General features: G+C 38.5%; 3 protein-coding genes across 4 annotated transcripts in view; 1 reads left to right on the forward strand and 2 right to left on the reverse strand.

The window, feature by feature from the left end:
- nt5c3a (5'-nucleotidase, cytosolic IIIA) overlaps positions 1-3,623 on the reverse strand; it is a 19,181-nt gene extending 15,558 nt beyond the window's left edge. The window contains exon 1 of the mRNA XM_046044654.1: positions 3,618-3,623. The gene's annotated coding sequence lies outside the window, so the exon portion shown is untranslated. The remainder of the gene's footprint in view (positions 1-3,617) is intronic.
- Positions 3,624-8,634: 5,011 nt separating this feature from the next.
- On the reverse strand, positions 8,635-13,687 carry dctn3 (dynactin 3 (p22)). Its single transcript, XM_046045276.1, has 7 exons — positions 13,501-13,687; positions 12,109-12,193; positions 11,676-11,762; positions 11,296-11,379; positions 9,667-9,725; positions 9,534-9,593; positions 8,635-9,318 (listed from the first exon to the last, which is right to left on the reverse strand). The coding sequence occupies exons 1-7, from the start codon at positions 13,600-13,602 to the stop codon at positions 9,232-9,234; spliced, it is 564 nt and encodes a 187-aa protein (XP_045901232.1). The 5' UTR covers positions 13,603-13,687; the 3' UTR covers positions 8,635-9,231.
- A 200-nt stretch (positions 13,688-13,887) lies between these two features.
- atg5 (ATG5 autophagy related 5 homolog (S. cerevisiae)) overlaps positions 13,888-27,806 on the forward strand; it is a 38,129-nt gene continuing 24,210 nt past the window's right edge. The window contains exons 1-6 of one of the 2 annotated variants that reach the window (XM_046045274.1): positions 13,888-13,981; positions 14,406-14,585; positions 15,733-15,860; positions 16,943-17,021; positions 17,597-17,759; positions 20,983-21,077. In XM_046045274.1, the coding sequence (XP_045901230.1) occupies positions 14,478-14,585; positions 15,733-15,860; positions 16,943-17,021; positions 17,597-17,759; positions 20,983-21,077 (573 nt within the window). In that variant the 5' untranslated portion in view covers positions 13,888-13,981; positions 14,406-14,477. The remainder of the gene's footprint in view (positions 13,982-14,405; positions 14,586-15,732; positions 15,861-16,942; positions 17,022-17,596; positions 17,760-20,982; positions 21,078-27,806) is intronic. The other variant, XM_046045275.1, reaches the window with a different exon arrangement.

A 27,806-nucleotide genomic window follows, 5' to 3' on the forward strand; every position in this document is an offset into this window, starting at 1 on the left:
TACTTGGCAATAAAGCTGATTCTGATCCTGATTTCTAATAAAACAACATAAACTTGTTGATTATATAAAAATGATCGAAAAATTTTAGTGGAGTGAAAAGTAAAAGATTTGCCTCTGAAGTGTATTGGAGTAGAAGTAAAAGTAGCAGAAAATGAAAATACTCAAGTAAGCAAGTACAAGTACCTCTAAATTGTAATTAAATAGGCTGCAGATCTTGAGTAACTGTACTTGGTAATAATAATAATCCAGAAAAGTTTTTTTATTGTCTGATTCAAGTTCAATTAATTAGAACACTGTTAAATAATCACCATTTTCTGGACTCTTTTCCAGCTGTGACAGCTTCCAGCCTCTCCTCGAGACTGAAAAGTTTGCCAGGTCCAAAGCATCTTTTTAAGAGACAATCTTTGTCCGCTAGTTTGTTCTTGGCCTCTGACATCACAAAACTTCCTCCAAATAGCATCAAACTATACAAACAAGCTTTTAATCTAAGTTATTAAGTCACTATGTCAATAAAGAGATGATGGATGAATACAGGAGTGAGAAGGTTCACGAGATTAAAATTATCAACTGTTTCCAAGAAGAGGTAACTGTCAAAATCAAATCAGCTTAATGTTGCATTTTGCATATTTACCAGTCACTGAGAGGTACGGAACTGCATCCTCCTTTCCTTTCTCCCATTTTTGTCTCCATAGGAATTTAACAGCATCTTCACAGAAGCTACAAAACCGTTACACCAATCTGAAATATCAACCTTAAATGTAATGTTTTGGTGTCTCTTATAATGAAAGACTGAAGGCGTCGTTCAAAATCGGCACTGACATTCAACAATATATTTATTTATTTAATGTTTATTTGTATAGGGACACAGCATGAATCAAACCCACAGCCCTCAGCATTTATAGCCTAACCTTGTTTGCAATCACTCTGATGAACAGCTGATTTCTGACTCAGGGTGTCAGGAACAACTCCTGTGCAATAATCCAGTAACTCTGTCTGTAATCAACCGCCTGTTAACTGGTTACCAGAGTTATATTGTCATATTGCATATACATCCTTTGCACTATTCTCCATTGCATTGTGTACATGTGTACATGTATGTGTACTTGTATATCACATCCACCTTTGACATGTACATAATAATGATAATAATATTTTACTCTTGCATCCTTTGCACTCTGCTCACTGCACTATTTGTCAATATGTCTATATTGTTTTTTGTCATAGTGTGTATATTTGTGTTGTCTTCACTGTAGCCTGTGTCTGATTTATTTTATTATTGTATGAGTAAGCACATCGTGAGCAATGTACAATCCTGAGTCAAATTCCTCGTATGTGTACACATACCTGGCAATAAAGCTGATTCTAATTCTAATTTTGATTCTGCTTTCCTTTATTCTGAATTGTTTTACTTAATGTTCATGAATTACTCAAAGTGATACGCAATTCCAATGCCACAATTCAGAGGTCTGGAACCACAGTACTCCTTCAAAGTGTATAATTACAACTTGTTTCAAGCTATGTCATCAACCATTTACATGACTTCATTTAGCTGACGCTTTTATCCAAAGCGACTTACAATTGCTATATATGTCAGAGGTCAACTAGGGGTTATGTGTCTTGCTCAGGCAGGGACACATTGGAAAATACAGCCTATTTTCTTTCATTTGCACAGTGTTATACTTTTAAGTTTTTCAAGACAATGTACCTTGTTTCAAATAAATTAAAGCACTCACTGAAAGCAATTGTGAAAACCCTGCTTTATTTTAAAGGAACAGTTAGGACTTTAAAAACACCTGCAAAGACAGATTTAGTTTGCAGTGTTTCTCAGGTGCTCTGCTCTCATTTGATTACTAAAAGAAGGGAGGTTCAGCTGAACCCTTGTCTGACCAGTGTGTCAGTATATACTTACTCAAGTGAGCTCTTGATTTGATCGCACACCAGCTCTTGCCGGCTGTTGTATATTTTATATTACAATGACCTTTATATCCACAGGTAGTTAACAATAAATGTATTCATCTTTTATCACTGTACTCTGAAAGGGACATTTGCCTTTCAGTTGTTAATATAATGACCTCCATATCAAACAGCATTTAAAACTGAACAGTTAAATGTCTATCATTTATAACCGACCTTTAAAAATTGCATTTGTCTTCATCAGGGTGAGCCTTTGAGCCTGAAGAAGTACAGAAGTCTATAGTCCCTGTTTGTTGTAAAAATGCCTAATAAAGTTCAGTCATAGCTCATATGAGGCTTCAGCAACCCGAAGTCGTCAAATCTAGTGGGTTTCTCCTAAAGTCATTTTATTACCAAAATCCCTCTTTGTGTTTTAGTGTTTCGCTGTAGTGGGGGCACATAACAAAAAAGGGTATTTGGTAATAAAAATACTGTAACTTGCTCACCCACATGATCTAAGACTTCATATTAGCTTCAACTGAACTTGTGAGCATAGTTTTACACCTTACGAGGACTGTGGATTTTGTCCTCGTAACATATTTGAACCATGTGAAGAAAGGATCTTTTCAGTGTTGTTTTAGGACAGACTTGAATGTAATCCTATACCCTTTAATAAAATATTTGCTAATACCAGCCTAAAGAACTCCAAGATACATATACAGTCATACAGCTGTGACATACAGTATACCTCTAAAGTTGTAATGGTTCACATGTTAGCAAATAATTGTCTATATAACACATTCAGCAGACGCAGAGAAACATAATCATCCCACTGTATGTGTGTACTGTATGTCCACCAACTGACTGTCCACAATTCACTGTCCATCAGCTCTGGTTTGATCTCCACCAACTCCTGAGAAAAATACAGTATAGTAAGTACAGCACTTTCTTCACCAGCTGCTTTAGTCTCTTACTGTGTGCTGGCCAGGTAATGAGTTTTTGGAGCTTTTTTTTTTGCTGAAATCAACTGCTGAAAACAAGAATGATAAGAGGGTGGTACTGAACAATATAATAAATGAGCCACAACACTGAAAACTATGAGCTAAAAGAGACTTCTGTTGGGGCATTTTGCTTTGCTTTTAAGAGCTGACTTACAAGAAAACCACGACTTCAGGCAAAGGGCTAGAGTTTGACAGTTTGACCAGTAGAAGATAAGTTTACTGGGCAACTCCCAACTTTGAATATGATGAATTGTAAGAGTGGGAAACTACTATTTGGTACTGGTCATAAAAAATGTGTGCTCAGTCAAACAAAGGTATGAAAATGTAAGAATTGATAAGTGATATCCTCTCTCTGTAGGTTGGAGCATTCAAATGAGTCTGGGGGACAGCCACGGCACACACTGGCTGAAAAAAGCCACAACATTATCAGGTGTATTGTTCTTTGTATATAAGAAGATGCCATTCTCTGCTCCATCAGGCTTCCTCTGTCTCACTGAAGAAGGTAAGACCTCTGAACAACTCCTTCTACAAGCCTTTTTTACAAGTATTGCTAATAATAGCCATTATAGCCAGCAGTCATAATAGCCAGCAGAAGTTAATTGAACATTATTCAATTAACGTCTGCTGACAAATTGAGTAAACTAACAAGTTGATCTAGTTACTACCTTTATGTGGATATTTAGACTAAGATCAGAGTCAACTATAGCGCCAAGGGGATACCACAGATCGGAAGAGTGTAATTCAATATTTCAGATGTTTTTTAGGTTAACTGTTAAATTTTTAACATGTGTACAGATGGAGACATCCAATTTAGTTAGTTATTAAAAAAAATGAAAATCACTTTGTAGTAATCTATTACAAAACACGGGGGAGATGTGTCACATATTAGGTTCTGGTTTTTTATTCATGCATCAGATTGTTACAAAATAAGGTTATTCTTTCATAATGAAATGAAAATGTATTACAAAGTGTCGAGTTTTGAAGAAATATTATGAGCCAGGTTCAGGTGTGAAGAAGTTTCGCAGACTGATGAAGACTTCAATTAGCATGGTTTATTGATCTTGGCCGAGGAGATACAGTTGGCATTTGATGTGTGAACACATGCCAAACATCTTTTGGTCCTTCTTATGTTTCAGTCCTCCCCCTAGTTCCTGTACGTTTCCCTTTTAGGTCATCTTTAGCTGGCCTTAAACTAGAACCTGGAAATTGTAAGTCACTTTGGATAAAAGGCTCAGCTAAATGAATAAATGTAATGTTTTTCTTTGGGGTGGTGATGGTGCAGTGGATAAGACACATGCCTTTGGTGCGAGAGACCTGGGTTCAAATCCACTGAGCAAGACACTTAACTCCTAGTTGCTCCAGAGGCGTGCAACCTCTGACATATATAGCAATTATAAGTCACTTTGGATAAAAGCGTCAGCTAAATGAATAAATGTAGAACAATAAATCCATCTGATGTTTAGATTCCAATGCTACGTCAAATTGGTATCTATTGCTTTATTATATTGTTATCTATTACTGTCCATGAGTTGTACTTTAATCTGTGGAGCCAGTAAGTTCTTGTGAACAAGACTCAAACTTGAAGATTTCAAGAGAACACCGATATCTGCTAGCCTGACGCCTGAGCTACCGTCTCTACCTTAACAGTCTAACTGTTGTCTCCAGTGCTTAATTTGTAAATTGTTAGGTGCCGGAGCGCATGAAATGTGCCATCCGCCGAAAATAAGTACTTAACTATTTATGAACAAACAATTAGTTATTTAAAACCCCTACTATTATTTTAAAGGGACGATCAGAAACCATTATTAGCTACCAAATCTAATAGTAAATAAGGAAATCCATTAGACTTACCCTAATAGCCTGGATGAAATATTGGATTTTTTTATGTAGAAGGGCAGGGCTGTGACAGAGCACACTTTAGAGGTGTCGGAGTGCAAAAGGCTTAAACTCAGAGGTACTGGAGTGGCACTTCGTCTAGCTTCAGCACAAATTAAGTACTGGTTGTCTCCCTAACAAGGACAGTTACATGTGAGAGATAACTAGAGCTGGTAGGTCAGGGGACACTCTAAGCTATACCTGTCTTACCTTTCCCTGTTAGATCAATTAAGCCCCCTAAGAAATATTCTTTAACATCGAGTTATTACATAGCTTAATGTGTTGGTACAACATCAGCACAGTGTGCAGAAAAAGTCATGGAAAGTTTTATTGTCTGTGATTTTGTAATTTAGAAATAATGAAATGACAGTGGCTGTAGAGTTGTGTGGTGAACATTTGAACAATAAAATTCCTCAGTGGTTTGATAACACAACAGCAGAGTCATATAATCATACATTAGGTCATAGTTAAAGTTGTAATAATAATGCCAGGCTTATGACTAATCTTGAAAAGGTTTTTTTAGGGATTTATTTTATTTTATTATTTTTACTGATGATATTTCAATTGTTGTTGATGGTACTTGTAAAATTGCTGTTGTGTCTCTAGTCTGTAGAAACATTGTTTATTAAGTGTGCTGCTATGTCTTTCTTTTCTTTTTGTAACATTTTGGCTGGCATGTCACAGTGCTGATTTACATGTTGCAATATTATTAATGTTATGCCTGTGTTGTTTATTAAAGTACAGGTCCTAATTATTTTCTTGTTCCATGGCGGGTTTTCGGTTCAGTCGAAACCACCAAAATACGTTCCAGCTGCTATGCAAATGCACACGCGTGCACACACACACACCAACACACACACACACACACACACACACATACACATACAAAAAATACAGTATATCACTACATGCAGTAATGTCAGTGAAGTGAGCCACACACTGTCTGGTCTGGATTCATTTGCAGTTTGTTCCAGATACTGGCCTTGATCTGGATCTGGAAAAGTTCTCGTTTATAAGATTCAGTCTGTAAGTCTGAAGACCCCAAAGATATTCAGTTTACAAGCACATAAAACAAAGAAATGCAACAAGTTCCCATATTTTAATCAATAATCAAATGGTTGCCTTAATACATAATACCTAATACATTTTCTGTCGATTGAGCAATCATTTTAGCTCCGTGTCTCTTTGCAATTTAGGAGGTTTTTCTTTATGAACTATGGTGATGAATAATCCCTGTCCTCTATAAAGAAAATGTCACTTCCCTGTCTGTGTTCAAGGCAGCAGCATCTTCTCCTCAGGAACAGCTGGAATCTTCAGAGCATCTGTCAAACATCTTTCTCCACAAAGTAGGCAAATGTAATACAATTTAAACTATTTGGGGCAAAATAGAGTATGGCTACAACTAATGATTATTTTCATTATTGATTAATGTGCTGATGCAGCTATATATATATATATATATATATTATCTAGAATATTATAATATAAAATCTAATGACTGTAGCGAAAGAATAGTTGCAGAATATTTTACATGATATGTTGTTATATGTTCAGCCCTTCACTGCTGCAAGAATGAGGCACCTGATCTTTGTGGCTGTGATCCTTCAGCTGGTGTTCACAGTAGACATTAAGGGAGTAAGTCAATAACATGTTTATTTCGCTTTGATTATTTCATTTATGCTAACACTTTATATATATCATTATTATTTTATAGGCATATTGTTTTGTCAGTTTGATTGTGGAGTAAAAGTAATTACGTGTAGGCTACTTATATTAAGTTAGTAACTTGCATCTCTTCCATTTCTTCTATTCACAGTACAAGTTTGGAGACATAATTCTTTTTCCTAGGTGTAAGTTAAAATTGACCTACGCGCACTTCGCAGTTTATGTGGGTGACGAAGCATTTGATGGTAAAAAGGCAGGGGACAACATCTTTGAACGTTTAAGTACGTTTACGCAGTAAGCCAATTTACACATTTTTCAATGTTACAGTGAGACCAACAAGAAAATAGAGAATTTTAATGAAAGCATCTTATCTTTACCACACAGCACATACAGTATATACTGAAGGTACTTTTGTCATGCTTTGCTCGTTACCTCTGGTGTGTATATATACTTTTGTGACTTACTGGTGTCTCAAACAGAATTTCCTGTAGCGATTACAATAAACTTCCTAATGTCTCATGTCCACAATTTGGGATAATGATGACACATATCATGCACTAGTTGAGCAAGAAACACTGTTATTGGATTAGCAGTTTAGCATGTGTGTTTATTGCTTCAAAGTCCAGAAAACATTCCTGTTTGAAGACAGCTGCAAGGAATAGACCTCTTGTGAGTTCAGAAAAATCCCAGTTCTAGTTTGGATACACATAACATTCAGTTCAATTGCGAGAGGAAGGAGAGTGATAAGAGTAATTTAAATTTGAATTTGCCCAGTACTTTGGTGACATTCCCATTAGCCGCAACTGTACTTTGTGTTGATTGGTCTTTAGTAAATGTTAGCATGTTGAAATGATTAACTAAGTTAAACATGGGATAACACATCTAACAACATTTCATGGTGTGCCTGTTAGCAGTCGATGTTTGCATTCAGCTCCAAGCACTACTAAGTCTAGCTCACCAACTGGTGTGGACTTCTAGTCTTGTATTTAACAAGACAGGGTACATTGACTGTAAATGTGGATGTACTCTAACACATTATTTCCTCAATATAGAAGAGGGTTCTTCAAATTGCGTTTTCTCACAACTCAATCCGGACGACAAGCCTCCGGTGGCCAATTACCTCGATGGATACAAGGACAACAAAGGAAAAGTGTACCAGGCAGGAACTGTGGCAGAAATAACTACGCGCATCAATGAAATGTGGCAGAAATGTGGAAAGTATGTGCTCATTATGAACAACTGTGAACACCTTGCTACCTATGTGCGTTATGGAGTGAAGCTAGCACTGCAGGTATGTGGCTGATTCAACGATGGTCATCACCATTTTCACTAGCATGACACATTCATGAAGTCCCAAAGCTTAAAATATATTGTAACATTTTGGTAAATACACTTATGCTGTTGAGTTTGTGTCCTTGAAGGTGAATGGCAACCAAACATTATATGAACAAGGACATCACATAGTTTTTTTTTTAAATATACCCTTCCTGTAGAGGACACTTGACATGTTGTTGTTCCAACGCTTTGTATTTATTTGTTTTATTCCAAATATCATTGATTTGAGCTTTTCTGCACCAGACCTCAGATGTTCTGGTTTCTCTATACGATGTACACTGAATTCAACACTGCCGGCTTGTCTGTCTTTTTTAAGGCAGTCATAGTGATGATGATGACAATGTATTCACCTGTCAGCAAAACCTAAATGAACTTTTAATTTTTCTTTTTGAAGTTCAACATGAGTGGTGAAAACATGTGCACGCAAGACAGTCAAATCAACACACCCCATTTACTGGAATACCTGAGGAACCAAATGAATGAGAATACTCAGTGCCCCGCAGGCGCCAGCAGCAGTGGCTAAGAAGTCCCTCATCAATCAACCCTCTCAGGCTGTCACGATCACGTCTGCTCTTTCCTGATGTGATATGATGTCTTTGTTGAGATTAAAATAATGAGCAAGTGCTGTGGGTGTTTTATTGTCCTTGTTGGTGTAAGAAATGGCTGTACGGTCTCAAGAAATTGAAAGATTTCAGCATTGCATGTTCATCAAAACTATTTTGACAGAGTCAAATCAGAAACGTGGCACAACTTATGAAGCATTCAGAATTTTCATGCTGAATTGCTGGTGAATACAGGATGGTAACTTGTTGTCCCACAAGCATTACTTGAAAATGACCCTGTAACCAATAGACCACACACTGGAGAAAGTAGAAAGTAATAATATTTATTGAATTGAAATGAACTGCAGTCATGCTGTATGACACATGAGACATATAAGACATTTTAAAACCAGAATATTGAAAAAACATTAAGTTAATTTAAGTGTTTACAAATCCAGAGGGAAAATCTAAAGCCTTGAAGAGGATGTGTCTGTGAGTTAGAGTGAGCGAGAGAGAGAGAATGAGTGATGAACAGGGAAACAACTGTGACAGGCTTGCAGTAAAGAAGCACTGCTGGGATGTGTTAAAAGTTGAGTAACTATGCAAGATAAAAAGCATAATTGTCTGAAAATAAATAACAGCAGCTTCCTCCAGACTGAATAAGACAGAGTGGGATAATTTGCCTGGGTTGGATACTTTTCTAAAACAAAACAATTCACGTAGAATGAGGCAAGTAGGGTGTCAAAGTTAAGCCGCCGGATTCTGATGACAAATTGATAAGCAGTTTACAACAAAACAGTGTAATGTTGTGATCCTTTCTCACACTTATGTTCATGAACCACTCTGCTCCAAAGCCCCCACCACAATGCAACCTTCCTCCTCATAACCATCCTATTCAGAAATGTGCATGTTGACAGAAGCTACTCCACTGGCCGAATGCCTTTGGCCTCCTCCAGCTTCCTCAGGGTCTCGTCCCACTGGGTGAACTGCTTGGACAGCAGGAACATCTGTCAATCACAGGTCAGAGGTGAGTGGGTGGAGCTTCATCCCAGCAGTAGTTTATGTAATTAAGATGTCAGTGAGACAACCAGACAAAAACTGAGAAGCAACCTTAATTTCTCCCAGATTTGCCACAGTGGCTGATCAAAAACATCAGCAGTTTATAAGTTTACCGGACAAATTAAAAATTGATTCTGTAAGTACTTATGTATTCTTAATATACCATTTTGTTGTATTCCTCAAAAAGCTTCTTCACTTCCAGGGACTGAGCCTCAGTTTGGTCCTGTCAAAGAGACAAACATGAAACAGTTAACAGATAAAACCTAATGAGAGAGAGAGAGAAATAGGGGCATTACCTGCTCTTTGATGTGGATCTGTGACAGGCGCTGCAGCTTGGTGGCGTGTTCTGGTACGTCTGTGGAGAACAGAAACACACAACTAACTGAGAAGGTAAATATACAGTACTGAAACATTTCCCCTCTATTGATCCAGTAGCTGTACAAAACCATGGCCAAACACTACATCACCACATTAATTTCTCTCTAAGGCATGACAAAATGTTGTTTCCATGTTTACAGCATAATCCTGGTTGAACACTGCCAGATGCACCAGAAGTATAACAGGGACTATAACCTGCAGTCAGTCACAAAGAATGCTGCTAATAAAATCAGCAGAATGTGTTACTGCTACATGGTGTTAACATCGTGTGGACGGAAACAGCATCGTTGTCAAAGGATAAAAAAACTAACTAGAATTACCACTGACTGGTTGTATGCCTCCGCCAACAAGTCAAGTTGAGGTTTACATCCATGTTTGTACAAAGTCATGTTATATATGTAGTGAATAGTTTATAGGAATTGAAGAAAAAGGCATAAAGTGCATGACTAAATAGATGTTATTCTATATTGATGATCCGTATGTATGATTCCAGTGAATATACATTGTTGAACTGATTAATGAAGGATTAGCATAGCTTGGCTAAACAGGTCAACATGTTTTGATTACTATGTAAAGATGGATTCTTATAGTGTATAACTACACAAAATATAGTGCTTATGGTTTCTCCTGGCATTTTTACATGTGAGCTGTAGGTGAAACTAACTTACTTACTGGATTATGTTTGCTTAAGTGAAAGGCAAAATGGGCATGTGTTTGAAATTTTGAATTGCACAATTCATTCTTACATTAAAGATAAAAACCTATTTTGAGGTCACGATTACCTTTGAGTCAAAGGTGTCACCAAACTTACAGTTGGTCGGACAAACAGTTCTTGAGTTGTAGCCAAAGTTGTTTTTTGAGGTCACAGTGACCTTGACTTTTGGCCACCAAATTATGACCAATTCAGCCTTGTGTCCAAGTGGACGTTGGTGCCGAATTTGAAGAAAGAAAGATTTTTAACTTCCTTATTCTAGTCTGACCCAGAGGAAGCAGGATGTGGGCATAAGCCTGCCATTGGCTGACTTTTTCAGTCAGAAGTGTCCTCCATTTCAGCAATCTGTGTGTTACTGTTTTGCAAGGGCACGGTCGCTGCATCCTGCACTTAGCGACGCCCAAGACAATTGTGATTGGTTTAAAAATACAAACAAGCCAGAGCGTTGTTCCCCTATACCAGAAGGACAGTGCGTTCAGCCACACATTTCTCCGGTGCCACAAAAAAGTATGGAGGTCTGGCCCCATGAGACAAACCAAGTTCTAATCAGTTCATCCTGGAGTCCAAGTGGAAGTTTGCCAAATTTGAAGAAATTCTCACAAGGCGTTCCTGAGATACTGTGCTCCTGAGAATCCAGCAGATCAACATATAATTTGATAGATTTAGTTAAAATAAAAACAACAACAAAAAACGAGCCAACCTGTATAAAAGGTCCAAACAAATTAAGGCGAAATCAATTCTTTACTTTTTTGGTCATTACTTTGCTGTCAGGGGTAAAATCACAGAGGAGATGTTGCTTTGTCCTGGATTGTTTTGAGGTCCTGGTGAAACTCACCTCTGATGTAAGTGCTGTCCAGCAGCGGCTGCAAGTTGCTGACCTGCTCTAGCATAGAAGCCTGCTCCAGCAGGAAGTCCTCCTCTGTGCAGACAAACACAACAGCATCACAGAGAGTTCTGGATCAGATGCAGGTTGTTTAGTCTTCTTTAATACAACATTTCTTGTTTGTGACAAACAAACTTACATATTACACAATATACCATATAGATCGTTACATGTATAGCATTAAACATTAGAAGCATAAATACTATTTTGATTAATATACAATAAATAATCAATAAAAGCCTAAAATAAATAAACTCATAGATAAATTTTACTGCAGTTGTAAATTGTAAATTTTTTATTTGATTCATGTTTCAGTGCCCTCCGGTTCTTACCAGCGAGAATGAACTCCAGCTTCATGGCATCAGGTACAGTGATGTGGTCAGTAAACTGGGGGTCCAGGTACTTCAGCAGGTCCTCAACTGCACCACAACACCAATAAATATGATCAAAGACTCACCAAACTGCAAGCACTGTTGACATTTATAACTTTAGCACTTTGCCGCACTTTTGTTATCTTATGCCAGCAATATGATCACTGTTCAGTGGCACCCTGAATGACATACTGTCTATGTGTCATTTTTTTCAACATGGGGCCTCAGCAGCCTAATTGTTAAGACTGCAACGTCTACAGTTCGACTCCCGGCCAGGGGCCCTATGTTGCACATTAAACACCTCCCTCTTCCCATATTTCCTGTCTATTTCTACACTGACAATCAAATAAAGGAAATGCAAGAAAAAACTGATCCAACACAGCGTGTGACTCACTCTTCTTATGCAGGATCTTTACTCGTTCTCTTTTGTTGGCTGTATTAGTCAGACCTGCCTGAATCCTGGCCAAAGACTCAGCACACTGCAGGACAAAGGACAGTGATTAGATTTAATGGTCATGATCAACAAGGGTATGGGAAAGTCATTACAATTTATTGAATGAAAATGTATGAGCCTTGTTGTTTTGCAATACGTAGTAATATACCCAATGCAGTACAACAACACAAAATCTCAAGTTCAAGTGTAGCAGTGAAATAGTCTTTTTAATTTGTGTGCTTCCCCGATTTGCTCTGTGTCAGGCCCTTGAAAACTGGAGATTTATTAACCTTGAAGGAACATGAGAATTTCCAATATGCAGGCAAAACAAGGCCATTTGCCTAGAGTTTTAATACTTTAATACAATGCAATACTGTAAACAAACTTAAAAACACTTCTTGAGCAGGACATTTAAGAACAGGCACTTTCTCCACCCCTACAAATACAACATCTAACGAGAAACAAATCCACTTCAATGCCGGCTTTGTAAGTGTTGTGTTCGTCGCATCATGTGATGCTCTGGTGAGATGCCCCATTGAGTGATCTTACAATGTTCTTAGCCAATATGTACACTTTTTTTTAGAATATATCTGACTAATATTAAAAACATATCCCAGAATTTAAGATTGCTAAATGTCTTTTCTTAATGTCCTGGAAACCAGCAGTATTAAACACCTTAAGAGACTTACACTTGCTTGAGATAGGCTCTGCTTTTACTTTTATTGAGGGCCTCTCCCTGCTTGGCCATACATCCATACTAATTATTTTTTTAATTATAGTTTTCTCTCCAATTATTCACTTAATCCTTCTATCTATAATTTTAAAAAGTAATGAAAATGTCCATTACAAGTTCCCACAGAGTGGCATCTTCAAATTGCAGTCCATAATCCAACAATATTCCATGTAGTATAAAACAGGTCTGAAACTCTTTTGAAAGACTAACTTACTTACAGAAACAGTACTACACAGCATTTTGTAATTTGTATTAACTAATCCAGTTTGAGTGTCGTTTATACATTTGAGGCTTTTGCGTTGTTGATTACATTCAAGCAAAGTCCTTCTGCTTCAAGTCAAGGATAGACTAAAACAATACAATACTAAAAAAATACAGTTAAAGCCTACTAACTGACAGCTAGCTAACCATCTAAATAGCAAGCAGCTGTTTAGCGAGGACATAAATACACTACAGCTGTTATTGTATTACACTGTAGTGAACAGTTGTCAGAATTTCTAATAAATAAACGTGCATAAAATAAAAAGGGAGTGGCGTCCACTCATTCCCACTGACAGAGCTAATGTTAGCTTTGCTCGGCTAACACAACAGTTATAGGACAGACATTATTCTGGGCCAACCTTGACGGGTTTTCCACTTTTGTTTCTTCTCTCGCCGTATATACGACTCTCCAGCGCCTGAACACGCATTTCCAAGTTATCTGTATCCGATTGTTTATCCATTCTTGAAGCTACTAATGGACACAACAGAACACAAACAGCCCCGTAACAGACAAGCGGCGTCGCATAGTGATGACGCGCTCGCCATAGGCTTACAAATAAGTTAATTTTTTTAAACCAACATACTTTTTGTGTAAGACATGAGGTAAATGAACAAAAAATGTTCCTTAAATTCATAGATTTAAAAAAGTTTCGAAACATAGCTAGGTTAAAAATGTTTCTTGTCGCTATTTGCAGTAACGGGCCTTGTAGCTAGGGGTCGCGGTTTTGCGGTGAAAGGTTTTTTTTTTTCAGCTGTTTTCCGGTGACAGCCGGGGGAATGACAACAGAGGCAGTCACGGCCCTTCTTCCATTTAAGCACACTGCAAAACATCGACAAAAAGTAAGGTTTTCTCACATATCATTGCCTCTTCTTTGCACACAAATAATATATGCGTGTGGACAACAACGACAGTATCCAGGAAACAAGCACATTGGTTTATTGTAAACAATACTTTGGTGTGTTTCCACTAGCTAAGTTAGCTTACCTAGCACCCAAGCTAACGTCAGTTTCTGCATTACATCTGCGTAGTCTGACTGGCTTAGAGTTAGTTTGGTAAGTCTAGCAGGTCTTCCACTGGACTATAACTTATTAATTATTCCCTTTACAAACAAATAAAGACATATCTCGCATACCTAAAGCTGAATTACTTTAGCCAAGGTGGTACTAGCTTATGTTGCACTGCCTACTTCATTGTGATTTTGAGGGTTGTGTTGCTAAAAGTTTAATGAGTGCTTGCTTGTCTGCTCTTCTGTGATGTTGACAGCAGGGAGCTGTCTGCCATTAGATTTCGGAGGTTTGGGGAATTCATTCTTTATGTGCCTCTGGGAGCAGCAGCATGGCAGATGACAAGGACGTGTTGAGAGACGTTTGGTTCGGCCGGATCCCCACCTGCTTCACTTTGAACCAGGATGAGGTTACTGAGAGAGAGGCAGAGCCCTACTACGTAAGTGCAGTTACTCTCTGAACACTAAGAGACTCACCTCCATGCTTCCTATATGCCCTCCTTTCAGCCCACAGCTCTGTATTTGACATCAGTTTGTAAGAAAGAATGCAGAGACATACATTTACTCATTTAGCTGACACTTTTATCCAAAGCTACTTACTATATACGCTCACTGACCACTTTATTAGATACACCTTGCTAGTACTGGTTGGACCCCCTTTTGCCGTCAGAACTGCCTCAATTCTTCGTGGCATACTTTCAACAAGGTGTTAGAAACATTCCTCAGAGACTTTGGTCCATATTGACATGATAGCATCACGCAGTTGCTGCAGATCTGCAGTTTCTGAAATACCAGCCCGTTTGGTACCAACAACCATGCCACGTTCAAAGCCACTTAAATCCCCTTTCTTCCCCATTCTGATGCTCGGTTTGAACTTTAACAAGTTGTCTAATACACAAAAGGCATGTGTCTTATCCACCCACCATACCAGATGACTTCATGTTTAGAAATACACAAACTGCTGTACCCTGGGTTTACAGTTAAACATTATTCCTACTTATAACATTGCTATTATATTTTCTTAGCTATGCACACTTTACGTATGTGAGTCAGGTAGCAGCTCATAGTAATTAGGGGCCGGATTAGAAAGAGGCTTTGCACCAAACGCATGCTGGCCCACAAAATACCCCCTTCAGCTTAAAATCTCAAAACATGCTTTAAAATTATTTACGGTATAAAGAAGATTCTTGAGAGTGGTGTATTTTAGTGCATTCAAAGGTATTGGCATAGAGATTAAAGCACATAGCTCTGGTGTTCACACTGTTGCTGATATGCACCTCAGAAATGTGAAATGCATGTCCAAGGCTACAAACCTACCACGTGGAGACTTGAAAAACTTGGTCAGCCTGTTTTGTCTTATTGTGGTGGAGATGGTTGATAGTGAAGACCACACGGAACAAGCTGAAGAAAGTCTCCTCAATTCACTCATCTTCAATAAACACATCTAGCCACTTCCACGGCAAATCCGGGGCTTGCAGCTCTCTACCACTGTGACTGAAAGGATGTAATCACTTTGCCCTTTAATGATTGCGTGTCAGTAGTCTCTTCTGTGCAATAATTAATAGAGCTTCTCTTCCTCTCTCCCAGCTGCTGTTACCCAGGGTAAGCTACCTGACTCTGGTTACAGACAAGGTGAAGAAACACTTCCACAAGGTGATGAGGGCGGAGGACGTGGAGGAGATGTGGTTTGAGTATGAAGGGACGCCACTGAAATGGTGAGAGAACGATCGTTACATGAACTGATTTAAGTAGTTCTAGTGGTGGGAATGCGTGAGGGCATTCTGAGTTGGTACACTGGTAGATTTTTTTTACCTTGTGTCTCCTCATATCATATTGTTTTGCTGCCCGTATGTGAAATAAGTTGTATGTTATGGTGAGTAATTAAGTGTATTTTGATATCAGTCTCAATTATTTCTTATAATGAATTAAGGATTTTCCTGATTGCTCTTTTAGAAATTCCCTCCAATAAAATGCTTTTGAGCTCACATAGCACACCGCTCCCACCTTATAAAATCTGGACAATCTCACCAACAAGTGCTATCAGCAGGAAACGGGGTCAGTGTTGTGTGATGTATTTGGGTGTCAGCTTGAAGCAAATTAACATGCTGCAGGCACAAAGTTCAGCCACAAGGTGTCAGTATTGCAACACAGATGATGAAAAGCCTGGCGTACAGTAGCTCAAAGTTCTTCCAGTAAAACACTGAAATGTAACACATCAGTGTTTATAGTCATGTAATTATTTGTTATCATGTAAAAATATCCATATATTTTCTGGTTTTGGCTTTTCAAATTTTACCTTTTGCTGCTTTTCTTTTGTCATTGTAAATTGCAAATTCATTGTATGTAATACATTTAGATTTTTTGACAGATGTAACAACTGAATGACATTACTTTAGGGTCTGGTAACCTGTAATGGTAGTGCGTCATTAGTTTTGACATTTTATAAATTACAGATGACCATTATAATATCTTGGTTTTTAAAAAATAAACACACTCATCAGATTTGAGGCTGTGATAAAGAACACAGGAAGTGAACTGGAAACTGCCCCCTGAAGTTCACACACTCCATCCAGAAAAGGCTGGACTCAACAACACCAGAAGACAACAAAAAAACAGTTCTGTTTGCTGGCTCTTTGAACCACATTTTAAGTTACACTTAACACTCACAAAAAGAACTTTTAAAACACTGGTTAATAAATGTGTGAAGACACACACAACCCTTAGCTTGGGAACTATACTCTAGCAGTCCGAGAAGGTTTTCACCAATAACATTATTTCCTGTGTGCTCTTCCTGTAGGCACTATCCAATTGGAGTTCTGTTTGACCTCCATGCCTCCAACACTGTTTTACCCTGGAGCATCACTGTGCACTTTAAGGTAAGAGTCGATCAGAGTCTGTGTGCATGTAAAGTATGGACACTACTGTACCTCACTTTAAAGTCTATCTGTAAATTATGTATATTTTGTGTTCAACTGTGTCCTACATTTTGCAAAAGAAATGTTGTAAAGCTCTAAGATGTGAATATTTGTAACTAAACAACACATCAAACTAGGATCTAGGCCATAACGAATTATCACCAACTCTAAAACTTTACTTTTTCCTCTTTTAGCTGTTCATAGTTATATTATCACGGCATATTTACTGTGTTGGTTTGGTCTCAGTGCTGCTGCTCTCAGGCAAACTCTGATAGCTCTGATAAACCCACTGTACACTAGCTGCCTTGCAGGTGTCTAGCCGCTAAAGAACCAGATATTTTATTGGACACAAACGGGTGGACACAAATACAACTCTACATAAACGATAATCTTGCTCTGTGTCGGCTACAGTTGTGTAAACAGACAATTTGTTTGGAAACATGTTCACCAGCTTGTTGAGTTCTTCAGCCCCCTAGTGGCCAAAAAAAAAGAATAATTCAGCTTTAGATCGATATCTTTTTTTGGGCTTGTGTCAGAATTTTCCAGATCGTGACCTGCTCCACTGCCATTCTAACTCTGTGATCGAGGCTCACTTCATGTCCAGTATCAAGGAGGCCGACGCCCTCAAGCACAAGAGCCAAGTCGTCAATGACATGCAGAAGAAAGACCACAAACAGCTGTGGATGGGCCTGCAGAACGGTGAGCCAAACGCAAAAACACACACATTTCTATTAGCAGCTGTGAATGAGCATGCTAAAAGGTGAGGAGGGCAGACACATGCATGCTCACGCGCACGTTTCAAAGGAGAAAGACCACAAGCAGCTGTTGGGGAAGTGACACACATTCACTCAGATGCACACATGTTGTCTTCCTGCAGCGCACACACCTACACGCAAATTCCCACATGCTTGCACACACACACACACAAACACACACACACACACACTGCAATAGTTAGCAAAATATTAATTCATTTATAGGTGCGGTGCTTTCACAGACACAAAGAATACATCCAAATAGATTCTCATACACACACGCACACACACACACACACACACACACACACACACATACACACACGCATTTCTCTTTAGTCTGAAACAAGTCTTTGAAGCCTCCTCTTCCAAAACTTCTCCCACCCAAACACCCACCAGCTTCCCCTTCCTCTTCCAGCCATCTGTCCAGACAGGTTGATTTCTTATCGGTTGTGATTGTGGTGGTTTGTGTAGGTGAAGCTGGGGCGGTGGGGCTGATTCATTAGAAGCTTGTGATGTGGGAGTAGGCGCTGGGAGTGAGGGGGAGGTTGTGGGATGGATTCCCAAGTTTAGGGTTTGTACTCGTCTTTGAAAAGCAAAACCCAACACATGGTGTGAGATTCTTCGAATCACTGCAGGTCAAGTTGATCAAACAATAAACACTTTGGCCAGCAGTGATGTCCAGTAGCTGTCCTCTGGGCCTGTCAGTAATGTATAGATATGTCACCTTGTTTTGATCTATCACTGTCATGCCTTTTATTAATTATAAGCACCCAATAACGTAATGTAAAATTGTTGAATTATGTTATTAATAGGGTTGCAACTAATGATTATTTTCATTATCATATTGCTTTTTCAATCAGTCAATTTAGTCTTGTAAATGCCCCTCAGTTCTGAAAGCCCAACATGACGTTCTCAAATGTCTAAAAACAAGAAGTAAAAGTGAAAGATATTTAATTTAAAATGATTTAAAATGGAAAAAAAGCTAGTTCATAATGTTTGTCAGTTTATGCTTGATTAAATGTAAAAAATTAAATGTTGAAAAAGTTGATTGACTGAAAATGAATATGCAAAAAATATTCATTTTCAGTCAATCAACTTTTTATTTCTCCTTAAATTATAAATATCAAATGGTGGAAGTATCTGTTCTTTTGACCTACAAAGGTCTAAACCACCTGTTAAAAATGATCCATTGTCGTATCAACAAGCCATGTAACAGATGTATTATAATGTCAGCCGGTATGAATGCTTCAAGTTGGCTTTAGCATATATTTAAATATATTGTTATTATACTGTACTGAAAATGGTGCATTTACTGCTCTGGGAGAAGCTTTTCATACTCTGCTCCTGGGTAATATGATGGAGTTTCTCAGGCTGCTCCTGCCTGTTAATGTCAGAAGTATCTATAATTTTACCACTTCAGTAAATAATAATAATTCCTCAAATAATGTATAACTCAATGGATCTCAAATAAAGAGAGAAAACAATTTTTTAACATAATGGTTTCACTCACTGATTATGTCTTTTCAATTCTGTTTTGCTGGTTTGAGCAGCTGTTTGTGAAGGTACACACTTCCAAGGAAAGTAAACTAATTGCAATGCAAATAATGGCCAGAACTGTCACATAACCTTTCAAAACTGTGCATGTGGCACTGAGAATGTTTTGAACAGGTTTGCAGACAAACCGACAAAACTTCAGCTGCTTATCTCTTTTCCACTTTCCCCTGAAACTAATAAAGAGAGGGAAAGGTCACATCTTAATTCCAGAAAAAAGATTACTTTAGGAGACTCTAATAGATTATTCTGACCTGTTTTGAAAAGTTTAGGTTGTGGTACGTGCTGTTTTTTCCTGAAACTGTTTGTAACATGTAACAGATTAACAGAGAATACTTATGAGTTGGCCAAACCTATTACACGTGAAAGTGAGAGGTGAAACATTTTCTAAACCAAAACTTTCACACCCAAAAGAGAGCAGAAACAGAGAGAGAGAGGGACAGGGATGGCTCATACTTTCATCCAGGAGAGAGAAAACAGAAGGTTTTCAGATGGTTCGTGTGAAAGCGAGAGACGAGGGGAGGGGAGACGGAGGGTTTGAAACCAACACATGCTGGGTGGAATCGTTTTTGATGATGAAAGCTGTCCTTCAAACTGCACAATGGAAGTTCAAGCTCTTGTGGTCGTAAGGACCTGGCCTGCTGGGTTCTCCATCACTGACCCTTTCTCAAATTTCTCAGAGTTGAAGGACAGTTCTTGTCTCTTGCACGTGTTTTACACTGCACACACAGTTTATCTTGCCATCATTTTCCATAGCACATCACACTGTGAGTTTTTTTTAAATTGTATTGCTGTCACTCTTCAAGTTGGTCAAGCTGCAATAGTTGTTATTCGAATAATTATTTAGATTTCAGTTTCTTAAATGTGTTTTTTATTTTTTCTTTACTCAACTATGATAAACTGAATAACCTTGCGTTGTGAACAAAACAGTTGAGGATGTCATCTTGACCTTTACGAAACACTGATCTTCATTTTTCACCATTTTCAACAACTAATCGATGAATCGATTAAATTATCTACAGTGAAAATAATCGTTAGTGGCAGTTATTCACTATTAACTGCTACTTAGTATAGTGATCTGAAAGGGTATTAAAACCCATTCAGGAATCTGTGTTGTAGTAAAGTGTCGTAAAATGGTAGTTTTTACTATGAAGTCTGTTTAGACACTGGTGAATTATCTAAAAACATGACAAAAATGGTAATTCCCTTTGAGCACATTTCCTGTAAAACCTGTTTCTCACATATTGCAGCTCATCCATGTCCACTTTTAAGGATGTCAGGAATTTATATGTTTACATGTACAGTACTGTTTTGATTTTGTCATTTGCGCATTTTTGTTTGTAATCTTCAAACTACCTTGGTTTCATATTTGGAAATGTTGAAATCTAAAAATGCTGCAAAAAATATAATAATCAGCTTTGAAGTGAAAGCATATCAGCCTTATCGGTTATGTGGACGATAAGGCAGCCAGAGGGATCATCCTCTTATACTCTTATGTCCTTCACTTGATGCATGATGGAGAAAGATAATGAAGATTTTATTAAGTCAACATGTCTTAACGGGAGATTTTTGCAATTGCTGACCTGTGTTAGTTTATATTTGTGTTGCCACAGATAAGTTTGACCAGTTCTGGGCCATAAACAGGAAGCTGATGGAATATCCCACCGAGGAGGGAGGCTTCAGATACATCCCCTTCAGAATATACCAGGTAACACACACACACACACACACACACACACACACACACACACACACACACACAGTTTTAAAACAACAGACTTTTTCCCTTCCACAATGACCTTACTGTATAATTTAAATTTTAGCTTGGCCAGTACTTTTTCTGCCTCTGCAGTATTGAGAGCTGAAGTTTGCTAGTCAGGCCAGTAGATGTAGCCAGATAGCTGTGTGACAGTCCCTCTGCGTGGGCTAATGCTGACTCCAACCTCCTGACACTACCTCATTTTTTCTAGGAAGTTACTGCTCTCTACAGGTAACAGTCAAGCTCCAGGTAATCAGTCCTGTGCAGCTTATGAACCAGATTTTGCCTCTTCGTCACCTATACACGGACTTGCACAGTCTAAATATCAGTAAAAAAAAATGTTGTAAAACTATATCAAGAGAAGGTCAAAGACCAAATAAACAATTAGTCTCCTGTTTTATATGATTTCATGATAAAAAAAAAAAAATAGTCCTACTTCATGCTTGCCATAATACCTCCCTTAAAACAACATGAGTAAGTGTCAGACACACAGGTGTTTCTTTAGGTGATTAATAGTTTTCTTCATAATATAAGGGAAGCCATATGTTAAACTAGTTTCATAACCAAATGATATTTTTTTATCCATTTTAACTTAACTGTTTTATAGCTGCTTTTGTGTTCCTGTGGCCAATGATAAAATATGTGAATCTCTTTAATCATAAAGGCCAAGCAACAAAACGTGTTTGTCAGAGATGCGTGAGGCCATGCTTTTGCTCTGGTGCTTTTTGGAGGTTATTCATAGGTTCCTGTACATTTGATACCTGTGACTCTCCCGAGTTTGTGTGTAATTTCATTGAACCAAGATGAGCCTGTGGGCGAGCCTCCGGGTTCAATCTGGGATCAGGAGGCGTTGGCAGACAAACGGCCTCAGGTCGGGTGTTTCCGCCAAGCCTCTGCAGCTCTATCCTGACTCAGGTGAAAATTCCCTTTGGCAGACTAAAAAGAAAGAAGCAAGGATGAATAAGCGGCTGATTCTGGCCTGGAAAACATTAGCATGCTGCGAGCCAGACAGCGGGGAAAAGGGCCACGCTTTGAGTCAAGCGTTGCGGATTTCTATGCAGATCAGGAAAGGCTGGAGGATTCATTTGACAGCTTTGGAAATGTTCAGGATTACAAGGCTGAAAAAGTTGGCATTGTAAAGAAATATTAAGGAATGAATGTTAAACAACAGTGTAATTGAATGGAATTTAAAGTCCCTAAGCTTACTGGACACAGAATTGTCTCGTCCAATGTAGTTCAAGGAAATGAAGATTTGGAAAACATCTGGATCTTTGCAACAAAAACATGTTGACAGTCTGCTTCGAGTCTAGTGTCTGAATGTGCGTGCATTTAGCCTTGATCTCAAATCACAACAAACAGAAAGGCCCCCTCGCTGTCACTGAGTCCTGTGAAGACATTAAAACATTAGGGCCTGTTAAGACAAGTTTGGAAAAATAATGTAAGAAAATGGAGCAGCGAGCAGAGCAAAAAATAGATCTGGCTTCAAATGACTGAGCAGAGTGACATCTTATGAAACAGAAAGAGATTTGTAGATGTTAAGAACAGAACAGGACTTCGGTGTACTCGTTAGGTGCAAGAGTGAACTTTCCTACCAAGCATATTTTTCCGTCATATCTGCTGTGACTGCTGGTAATTTCCCATGATGATTTATTTTTGAGCATGTCAAGTTTGTGATGAGACTGGCTGGGCTCCACATATGGCTGTATTTACATTTTGCGCAACAACGAGGGCGGGACAACAGCTGTCTATCACTGTCAACACTGACTGTTTTGCATGAAAATCAGAAAGCTCATAAATGGTTTTGTTTCTACTTTCACATCTTCAGCGTGTTAAAAAAAAAAAAATTACAGTTTACACACAAAAACATTCTTGTGTTTGGTAATAAAACATAACTCTTTAAAGTGGCAGACTAAAACATGCAGTCTCACCAACACGACCCGCCCTTTTTGAGACATGCACTTGTTGCAGCCGTACAAACCATGTAACTGCTGGTGGGTAGAAGAAACCCAGACCGTTCCAGATTTGGGTGTTTTTCATGGCTGAATTGAAAGTTTCCACAGTCATTTATGAGCTGAGTTGGTTTCATGACAAATGGAGCATCAAAGCCTGTTACGACCTCACTGTGTGATTTCCAAACATATTGGAGGAAAAAAAAAGCATCATTCCTTGAAAAGTCTGGATTATTTAGGAGATGGTGCGGTTTTCATCTTACAAACTGCTAAATATTTACAACCAACGAAAGGCTGACTGGAAAAAAAAATAGTGGAAACTAAATCTGTTCATAATAATCTTGAGAGTACTTGTAAGGGCAGTTTTATGTGGCACTTTGCAACTACTTTCACTGTCTAACAGGGCCTTATGAGTGTTCACATTAAAAATTTGCATCAAATGTTTGGAAAACACTTGAAACATTTTGGACTTGAGTTTAATACATTAGTCTGTTTTAGGTCAGTCAGTCAGTCTGTAAAATGTGTAATATTAATAATTTTAATATTGCCCGTCTTTTCTCTTCCAAATATGTTTGGCTAATCTGGCCGACTGCATGTGGTTGTTCGTGAGTACAATCTGAATATTATTGATATCCGAATATTATCAATCTGAATATTATTGATATCAGAATAATCATAATAATCAGAGCTTCAGATCTCATTAAAAAACAAATGAGAAAATCAAGCAAATAATGTTAGGAACCCTGCAGGAGAAATATCCAGTGTTTTTGTGAGCACAGTTGGTGCCCTAACACGATACGACAAAACCCAGCGAAGACACTAAGAAAACGGGAACAGGAACGCTGAGAAGAACAAAGCTGTGCTGACTTAACAGCAGACTGCCATCATAGAGGAAAGATCCCCCCCCACCCCACCCCTCCCACACACACACATGCTCAGAGTCCTTCAAAGCCAGATTGTGGTCTTTAGTGTAAATAACATGTGCTGTGTTTGATGCAGACAGAATTAATGACAACACTCAGTCCAAATAACAGAGGGCTCATTTCCGTCTGGCCTGCACACCTCATGGAGATGAAGGCACCTCATGGGCATGGACGACACATTTTTGTGTGTATGTGTGTGCGCCTTATGTCCTGAAGGTTCAAAATCATTTTATCACCTTTCTTGACCTGATATAAATCTCATATTAATTCTTAGGGATAAAGACTACGGATATAAACTATTTGTAAGCATGGGCGTAAACTGACAAATTAATTTTTCTTTTTTAATGTTTTCTGTCTTACATAATCTATCTTGTATATATTGATTTTTTTTAAAATTATTTTAGGTAAAGGTAATGAATAAGGCATTTTCCCTCTCTATATTACTTTCCATTGTTACATTTATGTCCTTTTTTATGCTTTATGCTTATCCTTAGACCCCTGTATTTATGTGTATCGTTTATGTGTAACCCATTTCATATATTTCTAATTGTCATTTCAATTGGTTCCACTTGAGCCCTTTGCTGTGTGTGTTTGTGCGCGTTGGCCCGCTGCTCCCGTAGAACAGACTGACCCCGCCGCCACTTGCCATTGTGTGATTCAAAGTACTGGAGGGAGTCGACTGTCTCATTGCACGGAAAGTGAAAATTACTATCCTTCTTTTAAAGACCACTTGCGTACATTGTTGCTCTACAGGTACACCTCTCTGTTCCTGCTTCGTGACTAAGTGCTTACTCACAAACCCCCTTGGCAAGAGCAGGCAGTCCACCTCCACCCGCCCCTTTGCTGTGGATGCTGCCTTCTTCAAAGAATGCATGTTTATTGCCTCTCAGATATCTTGTAATGGCTAGGAGGTGAAGGGTAGGTGCTGACTACACAGACAATAACAAAACATGAGAAAGCTGGAAACAGTTCATGCCAGAGGCAACAGGTGATGGGCATGTTATACTTTGGAAGAGTGCACTGCTGCCTTTACAGTAAGTGTGTCTGGTAGAACCATGACTCAAAGGAAAACCTTTAAGTGTTGTAATCTGTCTACTACTGCCTAACATATTTTATGTTGTGGTGTTGGAAAACCTAGCTGTCTGTATATCAACAAGAGGGTTAATTTGATAATAAATTTCATGTCTTTGTTTCCACATTGCATTAAAGTGGGGTTGCACCTGGGGATAGGTATCATTAGGTTTTCATTAATACTTCTGCTGCGATATTCGATATATCAAATAGTTTTTTTTTTATTACCAATTTGCTTTTTAAAAAGCATGTTATTTTAAAAAAATGGTTTAAAACAGGATTAAAATTGAACATTTCAAATATGACTAAATGTTATTTCTAGAGCAGCAACAGTAATGTTTAAAACAGCAAAGTCTTTATTAATATCTCAACAAATCTGTGATGTCAACAAAATAATAAATTTTCCTGGCATCAAAATACTGAGTGAAGTTTGGACGGAATGAACATTACATTTAAATTTACTCATTTTGCAGACGCTTTTATCCAAAGCAACTTACATTTGAGGAACAACACACAAGCATCAAAAAAGCATCAAATACAGCACAGATCTACAACTGACAGTAAATACTAGTAAGAGCTAATAGCACATATCACATCAATGGGGTAAATACCTGGAGAGTTCACAAAAAGTGCAATCAATACAAGATAACTGTAAGGAGATAGAAGAAGATCACAGAAAGTGCATGTTAGAGGTTAGGAGTTGGAGGTGTTGCAAGAGAAAGTGTTCTCAGAAGAGTTTTCAAGACCTTTTTGAAGTTAGAGATGGACGCCCCTGCTCTGATGGCATGTGGTAGCTCGTTCCACCATCGTGGTGTCACAGATGAGAACAGCCAGGACAGAGATTGCTTTGTGTGGTGGGATTTGCAGAGTCAGGTGGTGTTCGTTGGAGGAGTGCAGCGGCCGAGAAAGAAGCTTGTATTATGGAGTTTAGGTCGATGGGTGCAGACCCAGTAGTCACTCTGTATGCAAACATTAGTGACTTGAATTTGATTCGGGAGGCCACGGGGAGCCAGTGGCGGTCACTGAGTAATGGAGTGACATGAGTCCTTTTGGGCTGATCAAAAACCAGATGCGCTGCTGCATCTGGTTTTTGGAACAGGAGGAAGAACACAGTCTTTCCTCCTGCAGGTATCTCTATAAGAGAAAGGAGGGGCTGGTTTGTCTTAGCCACCAGCTAAGTTGACTAGAATTTGCAAACTAAGCTAAACAGACAGCTTAAATTTTAGCTTGTTTGTAACAGTTCACTATTAGCTGAGCTTGCGCGCTGTGCTTGTGTGAAACCTAGTGGCGGTGGATGAGAGATGGCTGACAGAGCAGATTATAATGTCGCTTTCTACATGTTCGTGCTTGTTGAACATGCGTATTGTGAATTCAAGCTTTCAGCCAATCCGATCATCTGATCAAAGCCTTTTATCTGTTCCCTGTTCCTATTTTAAATCCAGAGGGAGACGACCCTTTTTCAGTTGTCGCTCCTAAACTGTGGAATAGCCTTCCTCATTCTATCTGATCTGCTCAATCTGGTTTGTTTTAAGCAGCTCCTGAAAAATCATTTCTACAGGTTAGCCTTTTTATAAACACTTTATAAACACACTGTTTTCCTTTAGTTTTGTTGATTTGTTGTTTTGTTTATTTTGGTCGCGTGTGTGTCTGTGTGTGTGAGCCCGTTTAATACTGGGTTTCTGTACTCTCACCCTTGTTGCAGTGGTAAACCGGTTTCACAGTATACCATGGTGTAAAAATTGACAGTTATACCGTGTACATTGTCTTAGCTACTGAAAAAGAAATGCAACCGGCGGTGAATCTCACCTGGTGTCTCTTGTGAGACAGCAGAGAGCAGACAGTCAAGAAATGATGTTTCTTTAGGTACATTTATTAAGAAATTATATTTACTTAAATAATCAGTAAAACCATATGTTATTGTGACTTTGCCACTGACAGATAACAGAGTGTAAGCTAAGAGTGTGAAACACTGTCACTGTTTTTGCACCACAGTCCATTATAAACCACACATTAGATAAAGTTTATACAAACATTGACAAGGGAAACGCATTCATTCTCTCAGTGATTATGGACCTTCGCCATTGAAAAATTCTGAACAACATTAAAAGAGTCTGTAGCTTGCTTGACACACCTCTGAAAGAGCCATCAGAGAACATGATTCCTCTAAATGTCCTCTGCTTGGAGATACTGGGCAATTGCAAAAGTGTCCGTAGGTGGATGGATGCGGATCAAACACCGAAACAAAAACAGTGCAGCACATGCCGTGATCTGAGAAACATTCGCTGCAGAATCCATTTGTTGAAGTGAGAAAAAAAAACGTTGTCCCGGGAGTGGGACCAAACCCTCAACCCTTGAGTTGTGAGTCCTGCACCTTACCAACTCAGCTAACCAAATAACTATATTATGGCTTATATTCTACATCCACCATCCAATGGTTGAAAATATTGCTCTGATGCAAAACTTATTTGCAGACCCCTGCAGTATATTATTACTATTATTTCTTCCTCTTCTAAGGTATGCATTCAACCACATAGTGATAAGAGTCTGCACTGCCTGAATTCTACCAGAAGTAGAACAAGAAAAACGTAGTGACAAAACGCGCTCTGTGGCACTGTTTGTCCGTTTTCAGCTACTGTAGAAACATGACGATGCAATCTGGCGACGTCCTTGGAAGGGGGGACCCGCGGTTATGGATATATAAATGGCTCATTCTAAGGTAACAAAAACATAATGGT

This window comes from Micropterus dolomieu, linkage group LG03, assembly GCF_021292245.1.
Source record: "Micropterus dolomieu isolate WLL.071019.BEF.003 ecotype Adirondacks linkage group LG03, ASM2129224v1, whole genome shotgun sequence".
NCBI classification, from domain to species: Eukaryota; Metazoa; Chordata; class Actinopteri; order Centrarchiformes; family Centrarchidae; genus Micropterus; species Micropterus dolomieu.